At 45.9% G+C, this 20,832-nt stretch overlaps 1 protein-coding gene and 1 pseudogene across 5 annotated transcripts in view; both read left to right on the forward strand.

Annotated features, from left to right (window-relative positions):
• PALLD (palladin, cytoskeletal associated protein) overlaps positions 1-11,111 on the forward strand; it is a 389,328-nt gene extending 378,217 nt beyond the window's left edge. For 3 of the 4 annotated variants that reach the window (XM_079926093.1, XM_079926091.1, XM_079926092.1), the window contains exons 8-11: positions 3,260-3,467; positions 5,559-5,724; positions 6,128-6,261; positions 7,323-10,354. In XM_079926093.1, the coding sequence (XP_079782219.1) occupies positions 3,260-3,467; positions 5,559-5,724; positions 6,128-6,261; positions 7,323-7,495 (681 nt within the window). In that variant the 3' untranslated portion in view covers positions 7,496-10,354. Of the gene's footprint in view, positions 1-3,259; positions 3,468-5,558; positions 5,725-6,127; positions 6,262-7,322 lie in introns of all 4 variants that reach the window. The other variant, XM_079926090.1, reaches the window with a different exon arrangement.
• Positions 11,112-11,473: 362 nt separating this feature from the next.
• Positions 11,474-12,035, forward strand: LOC307189440 (ferritin heavy chain-like; annotated as a pseudogene). The gene has a single exon. The product of its transcript is annotated as a ferritin heavy chain-like (transcript).
• Positions 12,036-20,832: the final 8,797 nt, after the last annotated feature.

Here is a 20,832-nt window from a genome sequence, read left to right on the forward strand (position 1 = left end):
CCAACGTAATTTTTTTAATTTTTATTTTATATTGAACTATAGTTGATTAACAGTGTTGTGTTAGTTTCAGGTGCACAGCAAAGTGATTCAGTTATGCATATGCATGTATCTATTCTTTTTCCAAGTTCTTTTCCCATTTAGGTTATTACAGAATGTTGAGCAGAGTTCCCTGTGCTCAATACAGTAGGTCCTTGTTGGTTATCTGTTTCGTAAATAGTAGTGTGTACATGTCAGTCCCAGTCTCCCAATTCATCCCTCCGCCTCCACCCTTCCCCCCGGTAACCATAAGTTCATTCTCTAAGTCTGTGAGTGTGTCTTGTAAATTAGTTCATTTGTATCAGTTTTTAGATTCCACATATGGTCTTTCTCTGACTTACTTCACTCCGTATGATCATCTGCAGGTCCATCCATGTTGCTGCAAATGGCATTATTTCATTCTTTTTTATGGCTGAGTAATATTCCATTGTATATATGTGCCACATCTTTTTTATCTATTTATCTGTTAAGGGACACTTAGGTTGTTTCCATGTCCTGGCTATTGTAAATAGAGCTGCAGTGAACATTGTGGTACATGACTCTTTTTGAGTTACGGTTTTCTCAGGGTATATGCCCAGTAGTGGGATTGCTGGGTCGTATGGTAATTCTATTTGTAGTTTTTTAAGGAACCTCCATACTGTTCTCCATAGTGGCTGTATCAGTTTACATTCCCACCAACAGAGCAGGAGGGTTCCCTTTTCTCCACACCCTCTCCACCATTTATTGTTTGTAAACTTTTTGATGATGGCCATTCTGACTGGTGTGAGGTGATACATCACTGTAGTTTTGATGTGCATTTCCCTAATAATCAGCAGTGTTGAGCATCTTTTCATGTGCCTGTGTATGTCTCCTTTGGAAAAATGTCTGTTTAGGGCTTTGGCCCATTTTTTAATTGGGTTGTTGATGTTTGTTTTTTGTTTTTTTTGTTATTGAGCCACGTGAGCTCCTTGTACATCTTGGAGGTTAATTCCTTGTCAGCTGCAGTGTTTGCAACATAATTCTTTTTACAGTATAAGTATACAGATTGAGTTTATATATATACAGTGTGTACATATTTACATGTGTGTATTTATTTGGGGTCTGTAACTGAGAATTCATACAGACCACCCGTAAAATGACATTTGAGTCCACAGGGGAAATTTTCTTTTAGAAAATTAGATGATGCCAAGGGATTAATAGTAATTTTAATTTTATGTATAAAAAGGGAACTGTGACTGTAAGAAAAATCTGTTCTTTTAGAATGATACTTCATAAAGTATCAAGTATAAAGTTTGGGGTCTATTTTTAAAATATGAAAAATTACAGAAGAGAGTGAATGTAGGTGATGGCTACCTGGAGGTTCACAATACTGTCGGCTCTACTTTTGATCACATTTAAGAAAGAAATCATAACACTTTATTTTTCTGCGAGTGACACAGCTGTCCTTGAAATGCCTGCCTTTAAGAGAATATTGGAAACAAAAGGTAATCTGTTGATTTTACTGTTATGATCAGACCTGGACTAATGTGGAAAATCTTTTCCAGTGTATTTATCCTTTAAGAGGGAAAGAAGAATCATGGGAACAGGCCAGTCGCTACTGGGCTGCTGGGCCCCCGACTCGCTCCCCGGACACTGACTGCCCCGGCCGGCTCTCAGCCTCCGGGAGTAAACGCCTCTGCTTCCCCCCGTTCCCACGGCAGCCAGAGCCGCCCACCTGTCCAGGCTGGGGCCCGCTTACAGTGACCCAGTTCCTGAGGTCAGGCTCGCCTTGCTGGCCTCAGAGGGAGAGGACTCGGCCTTCCCCTCTGCCCGGCCATGCAGCTCTGGCCCAGGTGGGCCCAGAGTGCGTGCGGCGTCTCCCTCCTAAACCTGCTGCGGCCTCGCCGGTACCTGACCAGCCAGGAGGGCCAGGTGTGCAGCCCCGGGCGGGAAAGCCCACCCCCTTCCTCCGTGCACCTGTGCTGGCCCGACAGGTAGAGCGGGCGTGGAGCGCCGGGGCGGCAGGTGGACGGATGGGAGGGAGGCTGCAGAGCCTGGCCCGCTTTTAGCCAGTGATTTAATTGTTTTGTGTAAATCCCTGGGCCTTTGCTGTGTGTGTCTGTTGCGGGGTGAGGCATCCTGGGGGCAGTATACGTGAGCGTCACACAGCATGAGTGCAGTTTGTGAGTTCTCTGGCGGATTTTGGCAGAGCTGATTCTCAAAAGAATTGGTTTACAGTCCCACTGACATCTTTCCGTATGTGATTTCCCACTGGTGCATTTGGGGTAGGGGTGAAAGGGCTTCCTTACTGGTGCTTTTCTTCCCGTTCAGAATGCAGAGCCCTAGAGTGAAGAGCTGACAGACGGTGGCCACCCCTCCCCTCACTGCACACCACGCTGTTAGCCGTTACACGTGCTTTTGTCTGATCTCTGGTCAGCACGACTGTCGTGGTCTGGAGAGTGGTGGTTTTTTTTAACGTTTCCGTGGTGAGGCTAATTTGTTGAGATGCTTTCTGGGTAATTTCGTATGTCTCCTATTACTTTCAAGGATTATAAAATAATAACAGCCCTGTGTGTTAATGGCTGCATTAACTAACGTCTCCGCAGCTACAGCAGCCTTGATGAGAGGCTTTGTCGTGAGCCGTGCGAGCTGAGTGTGAGTCCTTGTCATGGTTGGAAGGGCTCAGAGCCCTGGGCTGACATCACCCTCAGCATCTATAACCTCGGTGAGGAAAGACGATGGCGAACGTTTTTAGTCCCCATCTCACTTTTCTCTGGGTTGCTCTATAAGAAATGTTTAGAAGTGAGCCCGTGTGTGCCGAGAAGCTATTCAAAGATTTTAAGCAAAAGAGAAATGTGGGCTTCCCTGGTGGTGGTGCAGTGGTTAAGAATCCGCCCACCAATGCAGGGGACACGGGTTCGAGCCCTGGTCCGGGAAGATCCCACATGCCACGGAGCAACTAAGCCCGTGCACCACAACTACTGAGCCTGTGCTCTAGAGCCCACGAGCCATAACTACTGAGCCCACGTGCCACAACTACTGAAGCCCATGCGCCTAGAGCCCGTGCTCCGCAACAAGAGAAGCCCGCGCACTGCAACAAAGACCCAACGCAGCCAAAAATAAATAAATAAGTGAGTAAGAAACGTGACCTGATGCTAAGAGCCTCATGTTGTCCTGAAGGAGGAGTCTGTGCCGGTGTCTTAGGTGTTCGTGACTTCGCTGTTTCCGTAGCAGAGGAATTCATTCGCATTTCTTCCCGGTTTAGGTCAGTGGGCTGCCAACCCCCGATCTCAGCTGGCTGCTGGACGGCAAGCCCATCCGCCAGGACAGCACCCACAAGATGCTGGTGCGAGAGAACGGGGTGCACTCTCTGATCATCGAGCCCGTCACGGCCCGGGACGCCGGTGTCTACACGTGCATGGCCACCAACCGGGCTGGACACAACTCCTTCAGCCTGGAACTCGTGGTCGCAGGTAAGTCCCGGGAACCTCTCCCAGGGTGAGCGTCAGATGTAGAAACAAACTAACCCATGTGGAAAGTACATCAAATCGCTGAAAAAAATAGACCATTATCATCAACGTGTTAAGACCTGGCAAGTCAGAAACATCACTTTTTCTTCGCTGTAGCCATGGTTATTTTTCTTCCCTTCCCCCGTCAGCCTGGCAGCCAGAGAAGAGGGTTTGAGCAGTTTTTCTGGGCCATTCCCCTTCTCCTGGGCCCCCAGTGTCACACGGGAAAGGCAGCGGCAGCCTGGCCTCCAGGAACCAGACGATGTGGGAGAATGTGCTCGTGCAGCAAGTTCTCCACGTAGACCTAGCTTTTGAAGTCATGTGCAGTGATTTCAGAATTCAAAACTGAAATGCTGTGATCTACCCCCCATGTCATAGACAGATTAAACTCAGGTTTGCTTTTTAATTGACTATATATCTTTACGAAATTTACCTACCAGAATAAAGTTTTACCCTTAGGTATGGGAAATGAGTTTATGGAAAGGTCTAGTGTCCTAGGAGCTGAGCATGAATAGAGAGCCTGTTCTCTGTGCTCATCTGAAAAAAGCAGAACGGAGCGTTTATTTCTCACCACTGCATGCAAAGCGCTCACTTGGTCCTCACGGCAGCCCCATGAGGCAGTCAGCCAGTGGGAATTAGGAGAGAGGAAGTGACTTTCCTAGGGGCCAGGCTGCGGTGCCCCTCTGGTGCCAGGAGCCTTCGAGCTCCTGGGGGAGACAGCAGCAGCGAGGACGCAGCGGGCGGCCCGGCTACAGTCCGGGCTAGGGATTTTCGTGACAACAAACACCCAGACGTGTTCGCACAAAAACATGGGCAGCGTGCAGCCTGTGTGTCAGACCCGCTTCAGTTTCACTCCTTCCTCCAGCCCGCCCTCCTCAAAACTCAACTGTTGGGGTCCCCCCGCCGACCGTACCTGTCCCCACGCCCGAGGTGTCCCCGTCGGCACTTCCGGAGGAAGTCGGGGCTCGGCTCCCAGCCCAGCTCTCGTTTTCTGGCTGTGTCCTCTGGCAGGTCCGTCTCTGCAGCTGAGCGTCCCCAAACGGAAAAGGGGGCCATGATGCTCAGAGTTGAAGGACTAAGTCGTGGCACAAGGACGAAATCCTGTGAAGCTCTGCGTCCCCACGAGCCTGCCTAGCCAAGCTCCAGAGGTAGCTGTGATGCCTACTGTGGAGGGTCGCTGCGACCTAAAGGCCCGTCTCACACAGTTATGCTCTTTTGAAAACTGGGACCCAGGAAGAGCACCGAGTGAGGTCTCTTCCCAGAGTGGCCCAGGTCAAGTAACCACAAAAGGTCCAATAAAAATTGACCCTCTACATAATTCGAGGTCATAGAGGGCCTTAGGTTTTTAAAACTTTCAGGTAGAACGTTCACCTTTGCTTTGCTGTTATTTGTCACAGAGGAGGGAGTGCAGAAGGCCGCACCCTCAGACTCATTGTTGGCAGCTAGGATGATGGTAGCTAAGGCTTCCTCTGGGACTGTTCCCACCGCACTAACAGTTCTGATTTGTCCAGACTGGGTAATAGTCGTCGTTTTCATAGCTTTCTTCAAAGAAATACAAATTGGAACTTGTATAGAATGTACGTTCCTAGTGTTGAGGTTACTATTTAAAGCTGCCTCTCCTCGTTTCCCCCTTTGTAGCCTGTGGTATGTCTCTCTTAAGCCAGGACCTAGAAATCTCAGTGTCTCGGCCAGCAGGGCGGGAATCTAGGGGATCAGCGCCGCTAGATGGCAGCGGTGGGCTGAGGCAGGGACCCTCATCAGTCACCAGCCTGACGGAGGTCCCGCCCCCCGCCGCGAGAGCACGCAGGCAGGCGCTCTGGGGAGCAGGTGCGGGCCTGTCGGACTTGAACTGACTGAGGAGAGAAAGGCGTGGAATGAAGGGTAGGAACCGCTCTTGGTGGAGGAGGGATAACTTGGAGAGAGGACAAGCATCCTGCCACCTGAAGGGGAAAACGACGTCAGCAAGGTTGAGCGGGATTGCTGAAAGCACCTGCGTTCTTTTGTGGTACCTTTTGCGCCCGTCACGGGTAGGTAATCCGTCTCGTGTCTTTGCAGCTAAGGAAGCGCACAAGCCCCCCGTGTTCCTCGAGAAGCTGCAGAACACGGGGGTGGCAGACGGGTACCCGGTTCGGCTGGAATGCCGGGTGTCCGGGGTGCCGCCGCCGCAGATATTTTGGAAGAAGGAAAACGAGTCGCTCACTCACAGCACGGACCGCGTGAGGTGAGAGCCCACGGGGCCGCCCCCCACCCGCAGGGGTCCTGATGGTCCCAAAGGGAGGTGCACAGCACGTGCCTGTGTGCGCCGCCCCCGGGCCAGCCCCTGCCCCCGCACGCCTGCGCTTTGCGGAGGCGGCTGCCCTGCTGTGTGGTGCAGCGGCTCCCCGCCTAACGCAGGCAGTGCTTTGCGGGGGCAGATGCTCCCCCTGGGAATTAAGTGCTCGGCTTCCTTCAGCCTCCCGGCCTCTCCGCTCTCTCATTAGCTGTCACGGGCTGGCGGCCTCTGCAGAATTAGGAGGACCCTGTTATCCGCTGCTTGCACAGTTCTGTTTCTCATGAGCTAATGAGAAGCGATGCTTCGTGTCCTGAAACATTTCGAGCCCTATGGCCATGTCTGTCTTTCGCAGCCTGCACCAGGACAACTACGGCTACGTGTGTCTACTCATCCAGGGAGCCACCAAGGACGATGCTGGCTGGTACACGGTGTCGGCCAAGAACGAGGCCGGGATCGTGTCCTGCACGGCCCGGCTGGACGTCTACAGTGAGTACCCCTCCCCCTCGCCTCGATGCGTTATTGGTTCCTTCCGTTACGACAAGGCGGGCGTCAGCACACCGAGTCACGTTACTCTGATCTGATCAACAACTCTAGCGCTTTATTTGCCAGAAATTTCACACTGCTCTTTCTCTTTCTATTTATAGTTTCTCAACATTAATAGTGAACCTCGCCAGAAGAACAGTGCCCAAGTATCACTCAGGAACTTTGCGTTTTTAGCAAAACGTGCATGTGGATTTCTCTGGCGTCGGCTACCCAGCTGTGGCTTTCTTACCCAGCACCCCAAGGGTTAACACCAGGCAAAGGCATAAGCACAGATTTTTCACATTTTCTTACTGCCTTGTGCAAATGACTGCCTTTTAACATTTCTCCCTAAGCTACTATGATCCTGTCACAGCATCTTAATTCACTCTAAACGTGTGGCCCATTGAACCTGGAATGCGTACTTTCTGTGGCTCAGTGCTTTGTGTTAACTTATCCTAAGCAGTTCAGCAGTAGGTTTGTGAGTGTTTGTGTACGTGTATTTGTGTACATGCATCCCAGATTGAAAGAAAAAAGTTCTGAGTTTACAAACTAGCCCAGTAGCATTATGTGATCTAGTGACAAGAAAACCACTAGGAAAAATTCAGAACCGATTTCACACCTAAGAAATGACTGACCTCAACCTTCCCTATCACCCGGTTCCTTTCAAACAATTTGTGTTAGAACACCCATCCAGAATACCTGATGACTGTCATTACTGTGGCATTTATCCATTTTGAGCTTTGAAGTTTTTTTTCAAAGTGAGAATCAGGAAGTGTAGCAGCCCTTTCAAAGGACTCCCCGCGCTGCAGTGAGTACTGACTATCGAGATAAACTACACGCTGTCTGTTCCCAAGCTGCTGCAGTGCCACCACCCTGTGTAGGCAGTAAATCTGCAACACGTGAGTGGACTGCAGGACCACCCGTACGCTTTAGGACTTCTTAGGTCTTTTGCAAAGAACACGTGCCTGGTACACACAGAGCCATGCTGCCTGGTTAGATTCTGAGTTCCGTGTTGTGTCTTGCAGCCCAGTGGCAGCAGCCGCCGCCAAGCGCCAAGCCGAAGCGGGTGCGGCCCTCGGCCAGCCGCTACGCCGCGCTCTCGGACCAGGGACTCGACATCAGGGCCGCGTTCCAGCCCGAGGCCAGCCCGTCCCACCTGATGCTGAGCCCCGGCCTGGTGGAGAGCGAGGACCTGTGAGCTGGCGCTCTCCACGGAGCCCAGACGCTGAAACCACCACTGCCTTGACCCACACCCTCCTCTGTCACGGGACGTAAAAGGCAGAAACATACCTTTGGCTCTAAGAAACAAAAGGACACCAAAATCCTACTTTTCTTCCTGGTAAACCAGACGTAGAGGCTGCGTACGCGATGCTGATTGATAGGAATGCACACCTTGCACGGAGAATTCACATTCATCAGCCAATTTAAAACTTTGGGAAGTGCTGCAAATCAGGGGGTCTGAAATGCCAAAGTGCTAACGGAAAAAAGGTGACCATGACCTGTGTTGTCCCGAGTGTCTTCCCTAGCGTAGGTGCTGCCACCCGGCGTGAGGCCGGGGGGCTCCCCGGAGGTGGCTGCACCACAGGGGACACCACCTGGGCTCTGCAGGGCAGTGTGCTCATGCAGCCAGGGACCCACGTGGGGCATGGGACAAGGAGGGTGCCACCAGGAAGCCCAAGGAAACGCCCGTCCGCGAACAGCTTTCCACTAAACCGTGCGCAAGGAGCCACCTGCCTTCAGTTCTGTGAACATCAAGGGTTTTCTAACAAGGCCAAGACCTTCGTTCTTAACCTTTTTTTCTTTACGTGTAGTATTTTCTTTTCTTGTTACCTTGGTAGGGCGCTTACTTACAAACCATATTAAAAGAATGCGAAGTACTCTGAATAAAGAAGAAGCATATTGCAGTCCATTCCACGAAGGGCATCCCAGCCACCCAAGTGACCAAGGTGTGTAGTATCTGGAGGAGACGGGTCTGGAAGGGGCGGAGAGGAGAGGGAAAGGAAGCACGACCAGACAGACTGTGCTCACTTAGATGAAAGCAGCGGAGCACGAGACGGTAAAGGCCAGGCTTTTCTTTGCTTTTCTTCAAACTTACTTAACCTAAAATAGAAGCGACAAAACACCGCCATTCCCAAGTCAGGAGCTCGAGGGTCAGCCGGAGGGAAGCTCGTGCTCGGGACACTGCAGTGTCGGAGCTGGTGCCGCAGCGGGAGATTGAGGTGCGCACTGCAAGTTGAATATGGGCTGAGCTGCGAGATTGTCATGGATCAGAGACAGCCTGTGGGCGCTAGTCTACTTGGGGAGACAAAGACAGGGGTGCTGGCATGCATTTTCTCTGTGGCACTGCCACACGGTGGATGGAAACTATTCACTTCCCTGCTGCCACGAGACCTTTCGCCTTAAGAAGGTGCTGGGTTCCAAGTAGTTTGTAAAGGCATCTCGGCAAAGACTGCTTTCTGAATGCCTGTGATTCTGCATCAGCTAGATGGCGTGGATGGATTCTGACCAGACTTGACGGTTTTAAGTCAGAACCAATAAACTTTAAAAAGGAGAAAAAAACAAATTTGGGCTGATATTATAAAACCTGAGTCTTTAATGGTACTTTCCTATGAAGAGAACACACTGTATTCCTCATGCAAAACACATTTATCTTTCATTATTTATAATACAAATGTTGAACTCTTAGCTCAGTTACTCCATTCAATACGTAGTATTTTTAAGTACTTTTGTATCTGTGTGCCACCGTGTATATCCCATTGCACTGCTTCACATGGACAGCTTTCTACTTCCTTGTAAGAGCACCAACCAAGCGAGCTTTAAATGCCAGGCTGGAGCTCTGGTGCCCACGTTCTGTGCAGAGTGGCACATGCGTCTCTGACCACACCTACGTGCATTGCTGATGTCGGATTTCAGACACTGCGCAAAGTCTCTCCTGGACCTTTCTATACTGTAGAATTATGACTTAACATCATCTCTTCCTTGCCAAATTTTTCTGAATGTGACTTTTTGCTGATTTGCTGGGTTTGGGATTAAGTAGCATTATTTTGCCACCTTTCATGTATTTATAAAGAAATAAGTACGATCTTACCACTTTGGATTGTTGTGCTGGTGTAATGTGGATTTAACATCAATAAATATTTAACAAATAATAGTTGCAATTTTGTGAAGCAAATATTCAGTCGTTTTCATTTTCTATTGCTTGCTGTAATAAACTGGTACAGACTAGAACTACTGTGTCTGCTGCAGTGCATTCTCACCTGAGCGCAAGCACCTGGGACAGAATTGGGCTCCTTGCGGCTGTAGGACGGGGTCCCACGTGGTCTGTCAGCAGGGGGCGGGGGGCACTGGACTGCTACAGGCCGTGTCACCCCCCCCCCTCGCCAAAACTGGCAGTGAGAATCCCCCTTGGGACAAATCCCTCTCACGCTTTGACTGTGGTCAAGGAGAGTCCCGTGCCTTTCAAGGGACCATCTGATCTGGGATCTGCGTGTGGGTGAGAGAGAAGGGGGGTGCACCCCAGGGGGGGGACGCTGGCAGCCGGCTCAGAACCCCGCCTGCCTCAGCAGTTTACCGGACATGTGCCTGTGAGTAACAGTGGATCCTTTGATCCCCTGGGAAGGCGTCCTGCAACCACATACCATAGCCGCTCTCTTAGGGATTAAGTATACGGGGTTCTGGCTCAAGAGGTCCTCCCCCAGACACACCAGATCCGCTACTACGTACAGACCCATGTCCTCCGAAAGAAACCTCGGGTGAATGAGAACAGACCCACGTCACAACAGGAGAGCTGACGCATAGCCTCACTGTGACCCCCACTGCCCGGCACGGTGACCCACAGTGAGGAGGGAACTCAACCCCAAGCTTTCAACCCCAAGCTTTCCCTGGGGAGTGAAGGGTTTGAACCCCTCACCAGGACCCCAACTTTTAAGGCCTGCCTCTGAGACCAGCCCCCAAGACGTGTAGCTTTGAAAGCCAACGGGGCTTCTGTCCATGAGACAAGGCTGCGGGGCACTGGGAGATGCTTCCTCCAGGGCTGCATGGACTGGGCCAGCACAGAGGCCGCCGACTGAAAAGCGCCCAGACCTTCTGTGAAAGAGGCTTCTTTGCTTACGTTCAGCCTGAGGGACAGACATCTAGCTGGACACGTGTCAGGCCAACCCGAGTGCTCTCCAGAAACCCCCAAGGGCAGGCACTGTCTTCACGCCATCCCTCTGCCTCCAGATTGCCACTAGCTCCCGTAAAGGGGCCCGTGCACTGGCCTGGGGCCCAGGGGACACCTGAATGGCCTAGCTCTGCCGGCCAGGGGGGGCTTACATTTGCGAGTCCCATAAGTCTGTAACGGAGAAACAGTTCTTACCCGGCTATCCCCCGGGGCAGAGCACACAGGCAGCACACTGAAGCACCCCAGTCTCTCTGTGACACAAGGCAGTGGTCTTCACAGCTATGGCATAAGAGGCAGGCTTCTAATTAAACACACACCTGGGGGCCGAGTGCAACTCTCTCCAGAGGGGGGCCCTGTCCCAGTTCACCTGTGTCTGGAAGAAAGGAGTGGGCACAGGAGTAGCAGCCAGGTGTGGCTGCCACCCACTGTGATTTTAAATCTTCCAACAAAAGTCCAGGACCAGAACGCTTCACAGGTGAATTCAATCCAACATGTAGAGAAGAGCTAACACCCATCCTCAAACTCTTCCAAAAAATTGCAGAGAAAGGAACACTCCCAAGTTCATTCTACAAGGCCACCATCATCACCCTGATACCAAAACCAGACAAAGATATCACAAAAAAAGAAAATTACAGGCCAATATCACCGATGAACATACAGGCAAGAATCCTCAACAAAATATTAGCAAACAGAATCCAACAAAACATTAAAAGGATCTTCCACCACAATCAAGTGGGGTTTATCCCAGGGATGCAAGGATTCTTCAATATACGCAAAATCAATCAATGTGATACACCGTATTAACAAATCGAAAAATAATAAATAGCATCATCTCAGTCCTCACGGAGAGTCGCCGCAGATTCTTGCTTCAACAGTGCTTGGACGGAACCCGGCGCTCGTCTCCCGCCCCGGCCGGCCGCTCAGAGCCAGCCCTCGCCACCACCTCACAGCGCCCTCCGACTGCCCCAAGGTCCCCACCGCCATTACAGCGCCGCGCAGCCACCGCTTCACCTCAGCCGCCCACCATGACGACCGCATGCCCCTTGCAGATGCCCCAGAACTACCACCAGGACTCGGAGGCCGCCATCAACCACCAGATCAACCTGGAGCGCTACGCCTCCTACGTCTACCGGTCCATGTCGTACTATTTTGACCGTGATGATGTGGCTTTGAAGAACTTTGCCAAATACTTTCTTCACCAATCTTGTGAGGAGAGGGAACATGTTGAGAAACTGATGAAGCTGCAGAACCAACGGGGTGGCCGAATCTTCCTTCAGGATATCAAGAAACCAGACCGTGATGACTGGGAGAATGGGCTGAGTGCAATGGAATGTGCGCTACACTTGGAAAAAAGTGTGACTCAGTCACTACTGGAACTGCACCAACTGGCCACGGAGAAAAATGACCCCCATTGGTGTGACTTCATTGAGACTCATTATCTGAATGAGCAGGTGAAATCCATTAAAGAACTGGGTGGCCACGCAACCAACTTGCGCAGGATGGGGCCCCCGCATCTGGCATGGCACGGTATCTCTTGGACAAGCACACCCTGGGAAATAGTGATGATGAGAGCTAAGCCTTAGGCTGGCTTCCCGTAGCCACAAGGGTGACTTCCCTGGTCACCAAGGCAGTGCATGCATGTTTGGGTTACCTTACCTTTTCTGTAAGTTGTACCAGAATATCTACAAGTCCTTTCTTTAGTACCATTCCTTCAAATAAAGTAATTTGGTACCCCCCCCCAAAAAAAGCATCATCTCAATAGACACAGAAAAGGCTTTTGACAAAAGTCAACAGCCACTTATGATAAAAACTCTCCAGAAAGTGGGCATAAAGGGAACCTACCTCAATATAGTAAAGGTCATATATGACAATCCCACAGCAAACATCATTCTCACTGGTGAAAAACTGAAAGCATTTCCTCTAAGATCAGGAACAAGACAAGGATGTCCACTCTCACCACTATGATTCAACATAGTTTTGGAAGTGCTAGCCATGGCAATTAGAAGAAAAAGAAATAAAAGGAATACAAATTGGAAAAGTCACTGTTTGCAGGTGACATGATACTACACATAGAAAATCCTAAATATATTACCAGAAAACTACTGGAGCTCATCAGTGAATTTGGTAAAGTTGCAGGATACAAAACTAATACACAGAAATCTCTTGCATTCCTATACACTAACAACAAAAGATCAAAAGGAGAAATTAAGGGAAAAATCCCACTGACCATCGCAACAAAAAGAATAAAATACCTAAGAATAAACCTACCTAAGAAAGCAAAAGACCTGTACTCAGAAAACTATAAGACACTGATGAAAGAAATCAGAGACAACACAAACAAATGGAGAGATATACCACATTTTTGGATTGGAAGAATCAATATTGTGAAAGTGTCTATACTACCCAAAGCAATCTACAGATTCAATGCAATCCCTATGATATTTCTTAAAGAATTAGAACAAAAAAATTTATAATTTCTGTGGAGACACAGAAGACCTCAAATAGCCAAAGGAATCTTGAGAAAGAAAAACAGAGCTGGAGGAATCAGACTACCTGACTTTGTACTACAAATCTCAAGTAATCAGAACAGTATGGTACTGTCACAAAGACTGAAATACAGATCAGTGGAACAGGATAGAAAGTCCAGTGATACACCCACATGCATATGGTCAATTAATCTATGATGAACAAGGCAAGAATATACAATTGGGAAAACACAGTCTCTTCAATAAGCGGTGCTGGGAAAAGTGGACAGCTACATGTAAAAGAATGAAATTACAACACTCCCTAACACCATACACAAAAATAAACTCAAAATGGATTAAAGATATAAATGTAAGGCCAGACACTATAAAACTCTTAGGAAAAAACATAGGCAGAACACTCTTTAACATAAAACACAGCAAGACCTTTTTTTTTTTTTTTTTTTTTTTGCAGTACGCGGGCCTCTCACTGTTGTGGCCTCTCCCGCTGCGGAGCACAGGCTCCGGACACGCAGGCTCAGAGGCCATGGCTCAGGGGCCCAGCCGCTCCGCGACATGTGGGATCCTCCCAGACCAGGGCACGAACCCGTGTCCCCTGCATCGGCAGGCGGACTCTCAACCACTGTGCCACCAGGGAAGCCCTAGCAAGATCTTTTTTGATCCACTTCCTAGAGTACTGAAAATAAAAACAACAGTAAACAAATGGAACCTAATTAAACTTAAAAACTATTGCATAGCAAAGGAAACGATAAAACAAAAAGACAACCTATGGACTGGGAGAAGATATGTGCCAACAATGCAACCGACAAGGAATTAATCTCCAAAATATACAAACTTATGCAGTTCAATATCAAAAAATCAAACAACCCAATCAAAAAATGGACAGAAGACCTGAATAGACATTTCTCCAAAGAGACATACAGATGGCCAAGAGGTACATGAAAAGATGCTCAAAATCACTAATTATTAGAGAAATGCAAATCAAAACTACAATGAGGTATTCCCTCATACTGGTCAGAGTGGCCAGCATCAAAAAATGTACAAACAATAAATGCTGGAGCAGGTAGGGAGAAAAGGTAACCCTCCTATGCTCTTGGTGGGAATGTCAACTGGTACAGCCACTATGGAGAACAGTATAGAGGTTCCTTAAACAACTAAAAATAGAGCTACCATATGACCCAGCAATCCCACTCCTGGGTATATACCTGGAGAAAACCATAATTCAGAATGATACATGCACCCCAATGTTCACTGTAGTACTGTTTACAATAGTCAAGACATGGAAGCAACCTAAATGCCCACTGACAGATGAATGGATAAAGAAGATGTGGTGTTTATATGTGTGTGTATGTGTATATACACACACACATACAATGGAATGTCAGCCATAAAAAAGAACAAAACAGTGCCATTTGCAGCAACATGGGTGGACCTAGAGATTGTTAAACTGTGTGAAGTCAGACACAGAAAGACAAATATCATATGGTATTGTTTATATGTGGAACCTTAAAAAAAATTACAAATGAACTCATTTACAAAACAGAAATAGAGTCACGGATGTAGAAAACAAACTTATGGTTACCAGGGGATGGGAGGGGACACGGATAAATTAGGAGATTGGGATTGACATATACACACGACTGTATATAAAATAACTAGTAAAGACCTACTGTATAGCACAGGGACCTCTACTCAATACTCTGTAATGACCTATATGGGAAAAGAATCTAAAAGAACTAAGAGTGGGTATATGTATAACTGATTCACTTTGCTCTACACCTGAAACTTACACAACACTGTAAATCAACTATACTCCAATAAAATTTTTTTTTTAACTACATACAGAACTATCATACACTCTAGCTAACTCACTCCTGGGCATATATCCAGAGAAAACCATAATTCGGAAAGACACATGAACCCAATGTTCATTGCAGCACTATTTACAATAGCCAGGACATGGAAGCAACCTAAGTGTCCATCGACAGGTGAATGGATAAAGAAGATGTGGCACATATATACAATGGAATATTACTCAGCCGTAAAGAAGAATGAAATAATGCCATTTGAGACAACATGGGTGGACCTAGAGATGGTCATAGTGCATGCAGTCAGCCAGACAGAGAAAGACAAACACCATGTGATGTCTCTTGGGCATACAGGCTGTGATCACTCATGGCTCAGGTTACCGGAGTGCAGACAGGTAGAAGAGACTCAGGGAAGAAAGAAGTTTGGGGAGAACTCTGGACAGAAAGGCACAGAGAGGAGCACAGCCTGCCCTCCAGAATACCACTGGTTTTACACACTCCAGGTTCACAACCACCCGCTCTGTTTTCCAGATGCCAGCATTCACGGAGGCCTACAGCTTGAAGACCAAGAGTCAAGCAAAATATTTCTCTGCCCACAGTCCTGCCTCTGGTGAGAGAAAATGCAGTCAGAGCACAGACAGCCTGCCAGGTTGTCTGGCCACTGTGCCCCTCGATCTGTCTGTAACTTCCGGATAGGATATAGTTAGCCAACCTGTGTCCCTCCGAGAAGAGAGCCAACTGGGCCAGTCACAGGCGCACAGCAACCAACCCCTCCTGTCCAGGCACCTCCCTAAGGTTAGAGCAACCCCATCTCACATTCTGGAGGTCCAAGCTGCATGTGCACGACGCCGGTGCTCTGTCACCCTCTAGTGGCTGTCCTCTCTAACTGCAGTTTTGAATCCTTCCTCCTGCACCCCGCTCCCCAGCTGGCTGCACTGGCCTTGGGCACCTTCCAGCCTGATTACATTCCCCTTCTTTTTGTAATCACAATAAAGTCACCTACAGAGTTTCAGGATCTCTCCAGAAGGAAGATCTTTTAATCAGTACATGTTAACCATGAGAAGTTTGTTTCAAGAACGAAACTGAAATACTGTATTTTTCTTTTTGTTTCCAAATAGAAACAGCTCTAGTTTTGTAGGTCATAAAAATTCCAAAGTTATAATATGATGTCCTTGGCCAGAGAAAGAAAAGAAACATTTTAGGGCTCCCTCCACTCAACCACCCTTTAAGTCATGTGATTGGGCTTTAAATCAATCAGCTGATCCCTGTATCTCTCTGACCAGGATTTATATCAGCTCCACCCCCTTTAATGTACCTAACCTAGTTTTACCCCATAGTCTGCCCCTGAAACCTGCAACTTCAAAAGTTGGGAAGTTAATGTTGATCCCAGCACCAAACACAGCTTCAGCGGGAGAAAAAAAACGGTACAAATGAACTGATTTACAAAACAGAAACAGTCACAGATGTCGAAAACAAACCTAGGATTTGTTTGGAGAAAAGGGGGGGAAATGGGGTGTGGATAAATTGGGAGATTGGCATTGACATATACACACTACTATATATAAAATAGGTAACTAACAAGGACCTACTGTATAGCACAGGGAACTCTACTCCATACACTGTAATGACCTATATGGGAAAAGAATCTTTAAAAGAGTGGATATATGTATATGTATAACTCATTCACTTTGCTGTACAGTATGGTACTGTCACAAAAACTGACATATGCACCACTGGAACAGGACAGAAATCCGGAGATAAACCAGGAACATATGGCCAACTAATCTTTGATGAACAAGGCAAGACTATACAGTGGCGAAAAGACAGCCTCTTCAATAAGTGGTGCTGGGAAAACGGGACAGCCACATGTAAAGAATGAAACTACAACACTCCCTAACACCATACACAAAAATAAACTCACAATGGATTAAAGACCTAAATGTAAGGCCAGACGCTATAAAACTCTTAGAAAAAAACATAGACAGAACACTCTAACATAAAACACAGCAAGATATTTTATGATCCACTTACTAGAGTACAGAAAATAAAAACACAAATTAAAAAATGGGACCTAATTAAACTCAAAAACTATTGCACAGCAAAGGAAACCATAAACAAGACAAAAGGACAACCCTCAGAATGGGAGAAAATATTTGTGAATGAAGCAACTGACTAAAGGATTAATTAAAGGATTAAAGGATTAATCTCCAAAATATACAAGCAGCTCATGCAGCTCAATATCACAAACACCCAATCCAAAAAATGGGCAGAAGACCTAAACACACATTGCTCCAAAGAAGATATACAGATTGCCAAAAAGCACATGAAAGGTTGCTCAACATCACTAATCATTAGGGAAATGCAAATCAAAACTACAGTGAGGTATCACCTCACATCGGTCAGAATGGCCATCATCAAAAAGTCTATGAACAACAAATGCTGGAGAGGGTGTGGAGAAAAGGGAACCCTCTTGCACTCTTGGTGGGAATGTAAATTGATACAGCCACTATGGAGAACAGTATGTAGGTTCCTTAAAAACTAAAATTAGAACTGCCATATGACCCAGCAATCCCACTACTTGGCATATACCCTGAGAAAACCATAATTCAAAAAGAGTCATGTACCACAATGTTCATTGCAGCTCTATTTACAATAGCCAGGACATGGAAGCAACCTAAATATCAATGGACAGAGGAATGGATAAGGAAGATGTGGTCCATATATTCAATGGAATATTAGCCATAAAAAAGATCAGACTAATGCCATTTGCAGCAACATGGATGGACCTAGAGATTGTCATACTAAGTGAAGTAAGAAAGAGAAAGACAAATACCCTATGATATCCCTTATATGTGGAATCTAACAAAATGGTACAAATGAACTTATTTACAAAACAGACATAGACTCACAGATGTAGAAACCAAACTTATGGTTACAAACAAGAAAGGGGAGAAAGGGATAAATAAGGATATTGGCATTAACATATCCACACTATATATAAAATGTGTAAGTACCTAGTATATAGCACAGGGAACTCTACTCAATATTCTGTAATAACCTATATGGGAAAGCGATCTAAGAAAAATGGACATATGTATATGTATACCTGATTCACTTTTCTGTACACCTAAAACTAATACAACATTGTAAATCAACTATACTCCAATTAAAAAAGAAAAAAGACATACTTTGCAATGCCAAAAAAAAAAAAATGACCCTAAGTATGCTTACCCTCTTGGCCAACAATGAATGAACAAAGTGAGTACTTCAGCAAGGGACAGAAAGTACAAGAAAGCACCAAGTAAAAGTCACAGAGCTGAAAAAATACAATAACTGAACTGAAAATTATGATTGATGCATTCAAAGCAGACTAGATGAGGCAGAAGCAGACTGGTGAACTTGAAGACGGGGTAGAGAACATATCCCACTAAACAACAACAAAAGAAAGAATGAAAAGAGTGATGATAGCTTAAGGAATTTATGGGACAACATCAAGTGGACCAACATTCACATCACAAGGGTCCCAGAAAGAAGAGAGAAATGGGCAGACATTTTATTTGAAGGAATAATGGCTGAAAATTTCCCTAACCTGGGATGGAAAGAGACAGGTTAGGGAAAGAACCAGTCTCCAGATGCAAGAAGCCCAGAGATTTCCAAATAAGATGAACCCAAAGAGCCCATATCAAGACACATTATAAAGAAAATGTTAAAAATTAAAAGAAAGGAGATTATCTTAAAAGCAGCAACAGAAAAATAACTTTTTACATGCAAGGGAACCCGCATAAGACTATCAATATATTTTCCATCAGAAAGTTTGCAGGCCAGAGTAGCACTGTATATTCAACATGCTGAAAGAAAACAAAATTTTAAATTCCAACCAGTAATACTCTACCTGGCAAAGTTATCATTCAGAATTAAAGAAGAGTTTTCTATATAACCAAAAGCTAACAGAGTTCATCACTACTAAACCAGCCTTACAAGAAATGTTAAAGGGACTTCTTTTAGTTGAAAAGAAAGGGTGCTAATTAGTAACAAGAAAGCACATGAAAGTATAAATCTCACCAGTAAAGGTAAACATATAGTAAAGGTGTGGGTTAACCACTTATAAAGCTAGTATGAAGGTTAAAAGACAAAAGGAATAAATATAACTACAATAATTGTTAAGGAATACAGAAGATAAAATGCTGTAAATTGTGACGTTAAAAACATAAAATGGGTGGGAGAGAGAAAAAATACAGATCTTTAAAATGCATTTAAATTTAAGGTGCTATCAACTTAAAATTGACTGAGAAACATATCTTATGTAAGCCTCTTGGTAACCTCAAAGCAAAAACCTATAGTAGATACACAAAAGATAAAGGAATCTAAGCACAACACTACAGAAAATGATCAAATCATAGAAGAAGAGAGCAAGAGAAGAAGAAAGGAACAAAGGAATTCAAACCAACCAGAACACACAAAATGGCAATAAATACATACCTATCAATAATTACATTAAATGTAAATATTCTAAATTCTCCAATCAAAAGGCAAAGTGTAGCTGAATGAATTTTAAAAAATACAAGACCCATCTATATGCTGCCTATAAGAGACTTCAGATATAAGGACACACACAGACTGAAAGTGAAAGGATGGAAAAAGATGTTTCATGAATATGAAAACCAAAAGAAAGCTGGGATAGCTATACTTAGACAAAATAAACTTTAAGACAAAGACCATAGTAAGAGACAAAGAAGGTCCTTGTATAATAATAAAGGGGTCAATCCAACAAGAGGATATAACATTTGTAAATATTTATGCACCCAACATAGGGACATATAAATATATAAAATGAACATTAGCAGATATAAAGGGAGAAATACACACCAACACAGTAATAGCACAGGCCTTTTTTTAAAATTAATTAATTTATTTATTTATGGCTGTGTTGCGTCCTCATTGCTGCATGTGGTCTTTCTTTAGTTGCGATGAGTGGGGGCTACTCTTTGTTATGGTGCATGGACTTCTCACTGCGGTGGCTTCTCTTGTTGCGGAGCATGGGCTCTAGGTCCGTGGGCTTCAGTAGTTGGGGCACACAGGCTCTAGAGCACAGGCTCAGTAGACGTGGCACACGGGCTTAGTTGCTCCACGGCATGTGGGATCTTCCCAGACCAGGGCTTGAACCCGTGTCCCCTGCATTGGCAGACGGATTCTTAACCACTACGCCACCAGGGAAGTCCTCAAGCAACTTTTCTGACTACAATAGTATGAAACTACACAGCAAGTAAAATAAAACTAGAAAATTCACAAATATGTGGAAATTAAACAACATGCTGCTGAATTCAAAATATACCATGAGACAAATGGAAATACAACATATCAAAATGTATGCAATTCAGCAAAAGCAGTTCTAAGAGGGAAGCTCATAACAATAACTGCCTACAGTAATAAATAAGAAACACCTCAGGGCTTCCCTGGTGGCACAGTGGTTGAGAGTCCACCTGCCAATGCAGGGGACACGGGTTTGTGCCCCGGTCCGGGAAGATCCCACATGCCGCGGAGCAGCTGGTCCCGTGAGCCATGGCCGCTGAGTTGCGCGTCCAGAGCCTGTGCTCCGCAACGGGAGAGGCCACAGCAGTGAGAGGACCGCGTACCACAAAAAAAACACAAAAAAACAAGCAAACAAGAAACACCTCAAATAAACAACCTAACTATACCTGAAGGGACTAGAAAAAGACCAAATGTAGCCCAAAGTTACTAAAAGGAAAGAAATAACAAAGATCAGAGCAGAAACAAAAGAAATAGAGACTAAAAAGGAAAAAAAAAAAAAAGGGAAAAAAATTAGTGAAACTAAAGAGCTTGTTTTTTGAAAATGTAAACAAAGATTTTTAAAACTTTAGCTAGACTCACTAAGGAGAAAAGAGAGGACTCGTAAATAAAACCAAAAACAAAAGAGGAGACCTTACAACTAACACCACAGAAACACAAAGGATCATAAGAGATAACTAGGAGCAATTACACACTAACAAATTGGAGAACCTAGAAAAAACGGATAAATTGCTAGAAACATACAACCTATCAAGACTGAATCACGAAGAAACAG

The sequence above is a fragment of the Stenella coeruleoalba genome, assembly GCF_951394435.1.
Source record: "Stenella coeruleoalba genome assembly, chromosome: 7".
NCBI lineage: Eukaryota > Metazoa > Chordata > Mammalia > Artiodactyla > Delphinidae > Stenella > Stenella coeruleoalba.